A 15178-nucleotide genomic window follows, 5' to 3' on the forward strand; every position below is an offset into this window, starting at 1 on the left:
GCATATCCATACATATGTGCACACACAAACACGTTTTAGGGCAACCACATATTCCAAAAAGAGAACTATCGTATACCAGGTTTATCGGGTATTTGATATCACTTGTAGATATTTATGGCCATATCCTTCTAGGATTGTCGTAATGTATGCACTACCCATCCCCGGTGACGTACAATGATTGTCTATATTGGTAACATCGTTTCCTCAACCGTGTATACTGCAATATGAAAACAGTTATAGGCAGCTCTAAAATAAGCTTTGTGAAAATCACACCGAGTATTTACGTTTCGACATGTACCTACAAACAGGCAAGTATCTTCTTGCTTGTCTGTGTTGTCTGTGGTTTACAGAACAAGCATATAACAGCTTAGCAGACAATGTTTACGCAAGAATGATTGGCAGTTGTTTATGTTGCCATAACATCGAGGCTTACTTTGCGAAGTCAGCTTACGAGCAGTGGTTTTTTCGTCCAAATGACAACTTTGTTGCAAGAAAAATCTTTCATGACAGTATATATAGTTTCGTTCTTTGGAAATTGGGAAGTGAAATCTCGACAAGTAAAATGTAGATTGATTTTGATATCGGACCGACACCTATGCTTATGCTGTTAATCTTTTGTTAGTGTCTGGGATTTTTTGGATGCAAATTAGACAACGCCACTGCCCGTATAGTATAATAGAACATAGACCGGTGGAGGGTCTATGAATAGACACGTCTTTTCCCCATTGTTATACCAGCACTAACAGCTGGTTTTTCCCGTCTGTCACACTGACACCACTCGCAAGTAACTTCGGAACACTAGCGTAACCCTTTCCGACACCAAAATGTCGAATTTTCTACACCTTGTCAGCCCATTCAACAACACAGTCTTACGTTACAGACAGTTTAGGTCTTAACTGAAGTGTAACATTTCAACATTTCTATAAATCCTAACGCTGAACCATGTATTAAGCATTATTGGCAGATCGACGTACACGTCGTGTAACGTCGTAAGTGTGAAGTTTACGATGAATAAGTTTTTGCCGGTCACACCTGAGGAAATTTAAGCCGGCTTAATCGACGGCAAATGAAGCGGAGCCGACGCGATTACGTTAGCTTATAAAAGCTTAAACGTCTGTTTTCATGCAGTGTGTGTTTTGTGGTGTCCCTTTAATGTCTGGAGCAGGTTCCTCTGCGTTTTCAAGTTGACATTTCATTGCAAAAGTCTGACCAAGTTTTTCAGCTTTCTCCTTTGCTGTGGTGTAGATGTGGTTCTGATCTTTTAACACTGGTATCTCCGCTCGGGCTGTTCTTCCAGAAAGGGTATTAACCATATTCCACCATCTCTTACTGCTGAGACTTCCGTCTGACAGTTCCTCCTTCAACTTGTTGTTATATCTTCTTCTGGCTTGTTTCTCTATGTGGTTATAATTCTTTCTGGCTTCTACAAATTTGTCTTTATTTTCCTGTGTGTTTATTTTCTTTGACTTGTTGAACAGGCGACGCTTCCTGGTTGCAGCTTTCTTGCAATGGTCATCAAACCAAGCTTTGTCGCCAGGCTTTTTGGTAACATACTTGCTTGGAATATAGCTTTCCATAGCATTATAAATGATGTCGGTGGTATTTTTGCACGCTTGTTCAGGGTCATCAAACTGGAGGGCTTGGGTCCAGTCAGCGGCAGAAAGGTAACCTCTCATACCCCAATAGTCTGCCTTGTCATATCGCCAAACTTTTCGTCTGTAAGGTCTGTTTCTATAGACAGGCACATCCAGTTTGACCATGACAGGGTTGTGGTCAGATGTGCCTAATCTTGAAAAAGTTGTAGTAGTAGAAGCCAGGTCAGTCAAAACCAGGTCAAGGATCTGGTCCTCCCTAGTTGGTTCAGTGACAATCTGTCTCAGCCCAAGGGAGTTGGACATCTCTAGTGTATGTCGGCCAGCAGCATCTGTTGTGTTACTGCCAAGCCAGTCAGAGTGATGAACGTTGAAATCACCGAGTAGTATCACAGACTGGGCACTGAACTCTGCAAGTTTTGATAACGTGTTGGAGTTTAGGTAGTTGATGATATCACTATTGCTACTTGGTGGTTTGTAGACTGCAGCTATCAGTAGCTTCTGGGATCTGAGAGCCACTGAAAACCACATCACTTCATATTCTACGGGGTCTAAGTCAATGTCATGAAAAATGGCTATTCCTTCCAGGCAGTAGATGGCAATTCCACCGCCAGTTTTATTTGGTCTGTCTCTGCGGCAGCTTAGGATGTAACCAGGTATGGTAATGCAGTCTGCTCCATCTGTCACTGATTGGTCCAGGAATGTTTCCACAACAACAATAATAGTTGGCCTGAGCTCTTTGCACAAGTTAGACAGCTCACCTATGTTTGATCTGAGACCTCTGACATTCACCTCTAGTATACTCAAATCCGTTTCTCGTAGTCGATGGGCATGCATAAGTCGTCTCCGTTTAGATCCTTCCTTTCGAGGCTTGTTTGATTTGTTTGTAGCGAGAAGATTTACAAGGTGGAGGGGTTGCTGGCCCCAACACCTCAGAAACGCACCTAAGCAGTGCGGCAGGGATGTGCGCTATGCATGGCCTGAACTGAAAGCATCCGGAGACTCATAACAGTTGACTACCACTTGGTCAAGGATTGGGTGGTCAGCGCAAAGAGTACATCCCCACTACCCATAGGTTGAGATGTTAGAGGCTGTGTTGACAAGAGTAACTGGGTGTTTTATTGATTATGATTTATTGAGTAGAATTGGTAGGCGATACACAAAATTTAAACTGTTAAAAAATCATTGAAAGTTACTGTTAGAATCTAATTATAATTCACTACGTGGGTGGGATCAAATTCAGTACAAAAAGTGGTTTGTATGTCCAACCATGGTCAGACATGTCGGACCATGGACTAAGTAACCATGGTTAGCCATGGTCTGACTATGGTCAAACCATGGTCAGACATGTCTGACTGTGATTAGATTTGACATCAGATTACGCATTGTAACCATGTCTGACCACAGTGCATGGTTCAACTGTAGCGAGAAATGCCTGAAAACCTGGACCAACCATGGTCAGACATGTCTAATCATGGTTTCACAAGATAATCCAACATCATATTGAACAATGGTATAGACATGTTCAACCATGATCCCAAAATATTCAGCTGTGCCTTATACACCATGGTGGACCCACAGGGGCGTGTAATGTTTCATAGATTGTTGTTTTCCAGGTCTACAGACTAAATATAACAACCTTTTGATTATATATTCCTACATGTAAGGGGAAGAGACGAGATTGATACATTTGTAGCAGCAAGATTTGTATGATATTTTCCTAAGAACCCGGCATTCTAAACAATAAGAAAACAACAATCTATGAAATATTGCATGCCCCTGTGGGTGGACCATGATTGACCATGGTTTTGCATCATGGATATTTTAACAGTAAATGACCATGTCCACCTGTGGAGTGGTGCCAAGCATGGTCAACCATGGTCAACCATGGTCAACCACAGTTACTACCAAAATCAGAACATGGTCAATCATGGTAATTGACCATGTTCTAACCATGGTTAACCATGGTTGAACATAGTGCACAAAGCAGGGTAAGTCTCCTAGTTACAAGTTCACACTGTTATCTAATTTCAGCTAAGCATCCATCGTTTCAACCAATGGACTTCATGTTTAGTAAATTGGACAGGCTTTCAGATGAAGACCAATCAGACTAAGCCATTATCAGTCTAATTTTGAACAAGTGTTTACAGTCCTGGGGCTTTCTGATAACATGGAGTGTCAGACTAACACGTCAACGAATGGTTAGCCTTATGTGATCAATGAGGGTGCACAGTACAAGGATGTTTGAGCACAATTATGCAGTAGATATCGGTATATACAAAATAACCCAAGTTTTAGCTATATGAAAACTGTGAGAGTCTAACAATGAAGTACATTTGCTCAACATCTTGACTTTCTACCCACAATGATAATTTTGCTGGTAATACTGAAAGGATAAAATACTGGATTTCCAGCAATTTGCTATCGTTGGAACTCATCCTAAAAGATAAAATACTGGATTTCTAATATTCTCTTGGAGTTGATGTCATCAGACTGAAAGAGGAATGACTACAATACTGGATTCCCAATGTACTGATGGTCAAATAAGAAATACAGGATTTCTAATATAATCCTTTCGAGGTTTATGTATAATCTAAAGTCTCAATCCTACATTTGTAGTTGTTGGTGTTCTCATATACTGTTAAAGTGTTTCATGCTTATAGTATGATAAAAGATGGAAAAACAAACTGCCAAAGAGAAAAATACACTGTCCAATATGACATGTCACTTTTGTGCCAGGTTTGAATGAAATTGGATATTGCATGTCTGAGTTGGTGCCAGACGGACAGACATACCGGCACAGATGTACGAACAAATAGAGGCCATGTAATAACCCCCTTTTGGGGGACTAGTTATGCAAAAATTCTGTATGAAGAAATATTAACAAGGATTCATGGAAGACATAGCCCTCAAAACAGTATTTCTTGTAGTAACTACAACAAATTCTTTAGTTTGTACATTATGTCGCAGGCTTTCAGTTCAAAAAGGACAACTATGGTATGGCCTTTAAGGTAATCAGAAAGATACACTGACAACACCTGAAATGATTTCAAAATATGAAGACATAGCTTTTTGACCCTGAAGATGAAGGTCAAGGTCAAAAGTCAGTCTGTCATTAGTAAGCTCATCAGTTATAACCATGGTGAAGGCACTTGAATAGGGTCTCTATCTGTTAAGCATCAAGAGTTATCGGCCAAAATGTGAATATCTGTGACAAATATGGCCACCACTTTGCCATTATCGTAGGGGTTGTGAAACGAAGTAATGTGTATATGCAGACTATAGCATCTGACATTTGTAAAAGGTTTGGTTGAAATCAGTCCATGCCAGCGTGCGAAATTAACGCTGGTCCTTCGGTCCGAGACCAACAGATTTCCATTCGGACTGACAGTTTTTCAGAATTACAACAACTTATCGGTCCTTATGACCAATTCGAATATATATCCAATTTCACCTACATGAATCTGATCTTGTGTTACCTATTTTACTCTCAACATCTCCTTCAAGTCAAGCGACAGAGCTAGCTCACTACATGTGTTGTTGTCAATGTTTATATCATGTCTACATATGACATAGCATACATCATTCACTTTATGAAATTATGTTAGCAAACACATAATTGGTGGAATTTCTCTAATTATTTGTGTCTTGACTAATCAGGACGTCTTAGACATTCAGACTCATTTTATGCATTCATTGCGCATGCGTTTTTTCCGCCATATAACAATCACTGTGGTAAAGTTTACTGTTCAAAGTGTATGAAACTTTTAACGTCTTTGAGACAGTTCCACGTTGTATTTATAAGTATGTGGCGATATATTTAGAAGGCAGCAATGAGCTTCCGAAGAAGAAGACGAAACTGCCACTGTTTTTTTTTTAAAGGCTGGTATTAAAGCTGGTAAATGTTAGCGGGTTTCCTGATCAATTTACCGGAGTTCCCAATGTATGTGGCAATGATCAAAGCAAAATGACGGAAAACATATAAACTACTCTGAAAATGGCGTTTTAACTAATAAAGAAGGCAGGTACGCTTCAGTACATTTTTGTAAACACTGAAAGAAGATGAAACCAATAGAATAGATGTGTGTTACTGTGTGGATGGAAATTGAAATAAAGCGAAAAAATAGTTTTCAAGAGGGATAGTTTTCCAACAAAACTTTCTGCTATGATGCATTTGTGGGTCTATGTTCGCTAAGAGTGGGACAGCTACATCAGCTGTTGACAAAGATGCTGAATCTGACTTTGGATTATGTGATTCAGAATTTAGTGAATCGTACAGTGAGGAAGAAGAGGACTGTGATCTCTTAGTCTTAGAGACTGCAGATAATGTAGATTAAATGATTCATTCACCCACATTATCTACAATCTATGGATCTGTATTTCTATGGAATGAATATTCAGTCTCAGACCACTATAGTCTATAGGAACAGATTATGCGAGAATTAATATTCATAGTCTGTGGGTTCATAGTTACAAATGAAAATCTCTACTCACAGAATCAAAATTACTCAGTTGCAAATCCAAAACTTGCTTCCAAGTTATTTTTTGACTCTGTGAGTGGAAATTTGTTGTACTCTATTTTACTTTAGTACATCAAAAGATATGTTGTATCATCATTTGATCTGTAAGTAAGGGGGGGGGGGTGTAGATACAGATCGTGAATGTGAACTACATTGAGTATGGACCAGCAGTTTTCCTTAAGGACCAGTAGCATTTGCTGCATGTTGGTCCTTATGACCAGTAGTCATTTTCCCTTAAGTTCACACACTGATCCATGCATATCAGAGATATACATACACACTTTGAAAATAATATGGCTATTTGACCTTGAAGATGGAGGTCAAGGTCAAAAGTAAATGTGCCATTGAAAAGCTCATGATTGATAACATTGGTGAAGACATTTGAATGAATTCTCTATCTGTTAAACTTCAAAAGTTATTTAGCAAGTGTGATTATTTACGACATATACATTGTATGGCCACTATTTTGCCGTTATTGTTGTGGTTGTGGAACGAAGTGATGTGTATATGCAGACTATAGCATCTGACATTTGTACAGGGTTTGGTTGAAATCAGTCTATGCATATTAGAGATATTATTTTTTCATTTTTTTATATTTTTTTTATTTATTAATCTTTCATATACAGACACCATTTCAGTGCAAAATACCCCCCCCCCCCAAAAAAAAAAAAAAAAGGGCCAAGCCAGAACACAAAGTTACAGACGCTGAGTGATATCCACCCACATTACCAGACTACATTCTTAAGATGTCTTTTAAATATCGATGAGTCCAGAGCTGACCTTATGGATAGGGGGTAGATTGTTCCATAGAACAGCACCACTATACATGTAGTGTAGGGATGTATATGTTACATTTACTGGCCTATCTTGTGTTATGAAGATGAATTTGGTTGGAAAGATTGAACATTTCAGTGAGGTAACTAGGTGCATTACCTGTTTCGGATTTGTACACGAGTGTTGCCAGCTGGCGCTTCCACCTAATTTGAGGGCTGACCCAACACATATACATTATATACCTTACCCGTATATGATATACCCAACCCGTACTATAGTATCACAGGGAACTTCAAGGAGCAGTCGACCAGCTCATTTATGGAGGAGCTCAAGTGGCAAAGTGTGATTATTTACAACAAATATGCCATGGCAGCCCTTTCGCTGTTGTCATAAGGGTTGTAAAACCAAGTGACGTGCATATGCCCTCTATAACATCTGACATTTGTATCAGGTTTGGTTGAAATTGGTGCATGCATATTGGAGATACAGGTGGATACGGACAGATGGAAGGAAGGATGGATGAACGTAGCCCAACGTAGTAGGCCCCCGTTGGGGCTAATTAAGAAATCATTGATTTTTTTCTAGTCAGAATTTTTGTATTATTACCTTTTTTGACAAAATGACAACAATTAGAATAGAATAACCTATTCAAAGCCAATCAATTTTATACAGAATCTTGTGAACTTTTATTGCTGGAATCCTTTTTTTTTGTCAGTAATCATTTGCCATGTCCTTAACATGTAATTGGTTATTGTGTTTTTTGTAAATTAAGGAAAAAACAAGATATCAATTGTGTTGACAAGTAATGTCTAAGTTGTACAAATACTTTTATTTCCAGTGAGCAAGTTTCTTTTTTTCATTATTTTTACACTTTGTCATACATGTAGCACTAATGAGGTCATGCCGTCTAAGTGAACAGTGGAGTCACACTGCTGCCATAAAACTTGTTCGAAAATCGGTATGTAAACTAATTTGGATACATCACGAGTATACTTGTTGGTTAAATAAGTGTCGAGGTAAACGTGTTTGAAGGCTGAAATGATACTCGGTCTTGGTCAAAATAAAAAAAACAAGTTGCTGCCAGTGCAGCAACGTCACCGTATTTCAGTGCTGTGATGGACGGCACACCTGTACTCGTTGACAGTGAGGCCGGAGACACACTGTCACCTGCAGTCCTCAAGTCAATCGTCAAAGGCTGTTTCCCAAAGTTTTTAATCTCATCCAAGTCAAGAAAAGGGTATAAAAATTTTAAATAGTCATATTCACCGTTTCATATGAAAGGTCCGGACAGATTAGTAGAAACACGCTGATTGGTGATATAATGAAGGGGGTTTATAGGTATGATTGATATATTTGCTTTGTACAAAGCCTTAAGAGTAACTTGGCTAAGTAGATACCATATTGATGATTTCAAACACCCATGGAAATTAATAGTAGACTTCTTTCTGAGGCCTATTGGTGGTAAGCTTATTTTGCGATGTAATTATAATGTCAATTTATTGCCAGTTGTACTTCCAAGTTTCTTTAAGGAAAGCCTTGTGTGTTGGAGTGAAATCAATTATATTTCTAATCTCCTGACAGAACACCAAGTTATCTGGAACAATTCAGAAATTTTCGTGAATTATAAGTCTGTCTTTAACCAGTTTTATGTGGAATAGGAATTGTATTTGTTGCTGATAATTTTAACGAAGAAAATAAGTTGAAAGGCTGGGAGGAACTCTCTCATCTGGGGTGTAATCACAATAATCTTTTATAACGATGAGTGGTCAAAAATCTTTACCTTGCCTTTTGGACAACGATGAATTCAAAGCTCCAAGAATTTCAGTGTAAAATTTTACATAATATACTCTATACAAATTATGTGTTACATGTATGTCGTATGGATCCCCCGAGAGTCAACAGTAGCTACTGTACATTTTGCAATATGGAGGATGAAACCCTTGTTCATTTGTTTGTTAAATGTGAATGTGTTGTTGTTATTTGGAAAAGTTTTCTTCTCTTGTGGGGGAAAGCTCTTAATGCACCATTGACATTGTCTACTAAGCAGATACTTCTTGGTGACCCATCATTCAACATATTGTTCAACCATCTTATTTTGATTGTCCAAAAAAACAGTCTATGATTGCAAAATTAGGAAAGATATTCCTTCATTCAATCTTGTCAAAGTAAATGTCAGAATCGCTAGAGAGACAGAACTTTTTATAGCGAAGAGGAAAAATAAGCTAGAAATCTGCTCGAACAAGTGGGACAATGTAAGAATCAAGTGACACTTCTGTATTATGGGATTCCAATCACTTTATAACATTTTATAGCAATGTATACCGTGCAATGTAACCATTTCTCCTTTTCTTTTTCTTCCTTTTTGTTGTTACTCAACTCTTTTGGAAAATAAAAAATTTAATTTAAAAAAAAAAGAAATAAAATAAATAAAAAAAACTTGGGATACGATTACAGAAAAGCACAGTAGCCCAAAACATGAATATGAAACCGGACTTCATGGCTTCTGAATGAGCTTAACAAATACAAGAATGTAGATACATATGTATGTACGTGTAGAGAGAAACACCGGCAGAGAAAAACAAAACTCATGACACACACCCCTTACCTACAATAATTATAGGATCAAACTCTTACCATTCTCTGTGACACAGTGGTACTTGTTGAAAGATTCTTTGGCAAGTGTGTTGTGCTTGAATTTCTTATCTGTAGTAGTGTACATCTCCCAAGAAAAATGTTACGGTTTCTTGCTGCAGGTACATGTATAGATGTTAAACTTCTCAGACAGAATAAAGGTGAAACCCTGATACAAAATCTACCAACACATTGCAAGGTCATCTTGGTGAAATATGTCTGTGTGTCTGTGAAAACAATAGTAAGCAAAGAAGACAGTTAAACCTATATTTACCTCTTAATTCCACTAATTACTATAGGAATATGGCTTCCTACTAGCATGCACACAACTGGTAGCTTATATCTGATGTACCGTATTAACTCGAGTTATCGCCCTCACACGGGCAAGTGCCCAGTGTTTTTGTTTAGACAATGTCTACTTTTAGAATAGTTGCAAGTTAATACCACCCACCCTCCAGACCATGTGTTTGTTCATTTGTTTATCTAGGAAGACTGGTAAGCCCACAATAAAAGATAAATTGTTCACAGTAACAATCAAGGGTACTTGAATGTGTTTAGGTACATGTACCTTACCCATTAAATAAAAGTGGATGAGATAATAGTGAATGTGTGAGCTAATAAAAGAAGGACATAAATGCTATGGTGAATAATACAAGATTTTTGTTTATTCATGTATTGTTTCATGTCGTTATATCTCACAGGACATGATGTTCATGCTCATTTCTTGAGCACTCATGCCACTGAAAACGAATTCACACAACCAGCCTTTCAGCGACCTTTGCCAGCAGTGCATGTACCTCAGAAGACTGCTTAACCCTTTGTGTGTTTCATGTTCACATTTGTTGAAACAAAATGTTGCAAATCACACAATTTCAAACTACAATGTTTCATATTTTATTGCATAACAATCAATTATATCATAGATGCACAAATAATATGTTCTCTATGGTAAAACTTGTAGTCGTCTGTTATTCTTACAAACTGCCAAATGTTCAAATCCAAGGTTACAGAATAATGTAAAGTTCTATACAATTTAATAACGCTAAAAGTTTCCATTCCTCTTTTGTGCCATCATATCTTTCATATGCATGAAAAATAGCACCAATGGCGTTGTAGCACAACTGTACAGCTTGTCAAAAATGTTTACCCACATACTGATCCATGCTAGGTATACATGTAGGTGTTCATTTGCTGAATGATTATCCAGTTGTCTAGCCAACCTGATTTTATCTTTGCAATATACATGATCATTTGGCTGTTGCTATGGGCATGGTCATGTTACTAAACATATTTGCATACATATTTTGAATGTTTGTTCACTTATGTATTAAAACAATGTAAAAATGTCTGACAAAAATCCTAATTTCAAGGTATGATCTTTTTACACCTAAATTGATTGAATTGTAAATATAGTAAAAAAAAAATTAAATGAAAATTCATAAGAATGCACAGGAAGCCAAACTCCCCCCCCCCAAAAAAAAAAAAAAAGAAGAAGAAAAGCAACTTAATAACTTAATGAATAAAATTAAAAAACATTTGCATGATAATGTGAAATTGAAATTAGTAATCATGAATATCTGTATACATGAACATGTATATTTATTCATGCATATACAGGCCTGTACACTATATCAAAGCAATACAAACTGTTCTATATACTATAAACATAGTAATAAGTAATACATGTATACACACACCTACAAATAAATGTATATAAATATTCTTTCTCAAAAAATATTTTCATTTCCTTTTGTTTGAGAGTCTGGCATTTATACTTTTCTCAAGGAAGGATAAGATGCTAACTCAATGATGGTTTCGTGCACCAAGAAATCTGCATGTACTCGTACTTTTGATTTTACATGTTTATTTTATTTTATTTATTTGCTTTTTTGTAATTGTTCCTTGTGATAAATGTTCAAGTAAAAAACCCATACAACCAAAACAAACAAAATAGGGTTGTTGAACTTTAATTTAAATCCCCAACTGATTGGGTCATCAGTTGCAATATTTAGTATGTTCAGTATTAATTTCCATTGGAACCCCCCCCCCCCCCCTTACATCCCTGTATAAATGTAGTAATACCCTGCCAATGTAAAATTACTGAATTCTCACTATCTGCAATACAATTCTATGCATCGCTAAGGAGTCAAATGGAATGCAGTCTCGCGACCGCGCTTGCATTTGTCGACACCTACACTGCACTGGTCGCCTATGTCAATACATGTGAATGTTTCTTCCAAACAGTTTAAGTTGTAACAAATAAGATAAACGCAAGTTTTAAGCTAATATAATTATGGAGGTGGGAAATTTAAATATGTACAGTGTCTTTCCAGAGCAAAATTACAAGAGATGTCTACAACTGAAAATGGGAAAGAAACATTCCTGAGTATTAGCATAGCTGACCGGAAGTGTAGTTGTCGACATTAGAACGCGTTGTCGCGAGACTTCGTTCCATTTGACTCCACAGTTATGTGTAGAATTGTATTGCAGGTAGCGAGAATTCATAGTCATGTGTTTCAGTGGATGTATTCAATCACAAATACGATTATTTTCCATCTGTCAGGCCAACTGTACAAGTATAAGTTGAAGTCAGTGTCTTGTGATTATGTTTATGTATCGTGTAACCCTAAAAATATTCAAATTGCAACAATGTTATATACAAGTTGTATAAAAATTACCTACATTGTCTCCCCATGAAAAAAATATCCATGGTAACATTTCTACATGGTTCAGTGAGGGGGTCTATTTCTATTTTTGTACCCCAAATCAACATTGTCTAGTACGTGCAGTGATTGCTGCTGTTCCAAAATGCCTCTAAGCAGAGCTAGCTATTCTAGCTAGAGGTGCTGGAAGGTTCAGTGGATGAACAGGTACTTGTGGTAGCATATTAATGAGTTCTATTTGATGAGTAATTCTTTCCTGTTTTTTTTAAAATTATATTTACATCTCTCTGAACGTCTAAAAGACACTTTTTTCAGAAATAATATTTGAAAAGATTAACATAAAAAAGGAGATGTCCGTTCAAACAAAGTCACCCTACACCATGTACCAAACACTAAAACAGTAAGTTCATCATGTCGCCCTAGTAGTAGTAGTACGGACATAGCACGGATCGTTTCATTCATTGTGTATCAATTGTATACAAACATTATGAAATGTTTGAAGCGTCATTTAGTACTTTTAACAGGTCTATTCGAAAGTACGGGATACTTTATTTTCGAGCCAAGCTGTACAGTGCAAGGAATTATGTTCCGTACTAAATAATAGACGAACATGTGAATTTCCCACCGTATTTGCATGTACATTGTACGATCGTGCTGGTTTATCGGTTTATTACAGAGACATGCATATCGATTTTCACATTGAGTAATAAACATTAGCAATTTCCTTACGTGAAATAAACATTTGTAAACTGTTTCAACAATGGAGATATAATGTGAGATGTATGGTTATATGATTCGTATGTGCGTCCTGTTTCGAGGTCAAAATGGTGCATGCTAATCACTTTGAATGCAGAAGTTAGCAAAATGTAAGCTAAACAATCAAATTTGTGAATGAAAAGTATACATAGGGAAAGTACTGTCCTCTATTGAATATGGAGTTTCTGTCGTGTAGAAAATATCGTTTTTTCTCATATTTTGCATTGCTTAGAAATGTGTCCTCCCCACTTGTGTTGTTAGTTACAAGTCGCTTACAGTGGTAATCTTGCAGGGGGTCAGTTCAGTGGCCATGGAAAGTACAAGTGCATGCACAGATTTCTTGGTGCACGACACCATCGCCGAGTTAGCATCTTATCCTTCCTTGAGAAAAGTATAAACGCCAGACTCTCAAAATTGCGGCCAGACTTTTAATAAAACTGAAGGTGTTTTTGCCAATAAATGACAGCTTGATTTTAGAGGGACGAAAATAACTCTTTCGTTTTGGTTTTGGAAAAGAGCAGAACACGTATTTTAATTGATGAAAATGAAGTATATCTATGTGTTATTATGATGAGAATGTTTATATTTTCTTGCTCTATTGTTGTACACTAACTTTTGACAAACGTTTTAGTCATATACATCCGAAGTGCTTACTTTTGTCCACCCCTATGTAGGCAATAGACGAACCATTGTGCAACTATGCGCATAACTTTGTGCAGTGGATTTGTCATGCGTCTGTCGGACCATTGCATCATTGTGTATCACATGGTTTGAAGCATGCTGAGGCAAATGGTGGCGACTATCGGCAATCGCTGCTGACAGCTACAAATTACTCTGATTTTCTACGAGATATGCCTGGCAAATCCAGGATGTATTAGTATTAGGTTTTCATGTTCTCCTTCCGATATAGTATGGTGCACAGTGGATTAACGATAACGTAGTCAGTACTTCATGTGTGATGTGGCGATTTTTTGCATGTTGCATGTCAAAGATGGGCGACACGTCATGAAACCATTATCCTGTCAAATTCAGTAAAAGTGCCTTGTGATGCTCGGTATGAAAGACCTACATTGAACCATGGATGTATTAGTGAGACTCACTAATACATCCATGATTGAACGGACCGAATCATTTCCGGTACAAAGATATGAGAGGTGGGTCTATCTGCATGTAACAATTGGACACATGTTATTATACGTGATGGGGGGGGGGGGGGAGTCAGCCTGTTTTGGGTTTTACAGTACAGAGGGGTCAGTGACTTTCGTTGGCCCGATGGAAAAATCCACCGATACCGCCCCCCCCCCGGCTGCAGAAACTGACCGGTCCCTAACTATAAGATACAGATACAGTCTTTTACAGATATATGACAGCATTTTACCTTGCTTTAGTATACTGTATGTCCTTCGCTGATTTTTGTACGTGGTCACGGCGGACTTTCACTGATGATGCGCTGTCTAGTAGTTCCGTTGTGCATTCAATTAACAACTCTCACGTCATAAAATTTCAGATTGTGCTTACACGACCAAAAGACAGAACATAAATACATGTAGTTGGATACGAGTCATCCACACAGGAAGATTACACTGTGCTGAACGTAGCAGCTACCTCGCCATCAGCCACCGCAGGGGGCGCTGTTCACAGTAGCCTCACTAGCTCAAACCACAGACACTCGTGACCGTGCTCAAACTATACATAGCTTGTCCGTCAGCAAGGAAACAACTCATTTTAATTGCTGTAAGTAGTAGTGATACTACCTATGAATACTTAAATTTGTCCCTGGAAGAATAATTGTTGTCTTTATTGAAATTAATAATCTTTTCATGTTCCACCATGTAACGTATAGCCATATATAGGGATGGGGAGTCAGTGGACATATGAGTAAATATTTCTCAAAAAATATTGAGTGTGCATTATAACCAACTAGTACATACTTTCAGTATGCATGTCAGCTATAGCCCTGTATAGGTGGTTTGAAATAATTATTGTCATTGATACCCAGCAGACACAACTCTTTGTACTCAATATGGCCTTCTGGGTAATTTCTCAAAAAATATTGAGTGTGCACTCTAACCAAATACTACACATTATCAGTATGCATCTCAGCTATAACCCTGTATAGATGGTTTGAAATAATTATTATAGTATCACTACTACATACAGCTATAAAATTGTGTGCACACTCTATTGTTTATCAATTACATAATTATTTCAAGGCACCTATACAGGGCTACAGCTGACATTC

The 15178-nt window shown here is 37.5% G+C and overlaps 1 protein-coding gene across 1 annotated transcript in view; it reads right to left on the bottom strand.

The window, feature by feature from the left end:
* LOC144442505 (gamma-butyrobetaine dioxygenase-like) overlaps positions 1-14491 on the bottom strand; it is a 161620-nt gene extending 147129 nt beyond the window's left edge. Inside the window, exons 1-2 of the mRNA XM_078131866.1 lie at positions 14315-14491; positions 9521-9744 (exon numbers count right to left, since the gene is read on the bottom strand). Coding sequence (XP_077987992.1) covers positions 9521-9721 — 201 coding nt within the window. The 5' untranslated portion in view covers positions 9722-9744; positions 14315-14491. The remainder of the gene's footprint in view (positions 1-9520; positions 9745-14314) is intronic.
* Between the last annotated feature and the right edge of the window lie 687 nt (positions 14492-15178).

Source organism: Glandiceps talaboti, chromosome 11 (assembly GCF_964340395.1).
Source record: "Glandiceps talaboti chromosome 11, keGlaTala1.1, whole genome shotgun sequence".
In the NCBI taxonomy this organism is placed as follows: domain Eukaryota; kingdom Metazoa; phylum Hemichordata; class Enteropneusta; family Spengelidae; genus Glandiceps; species Glandiceps talaboti.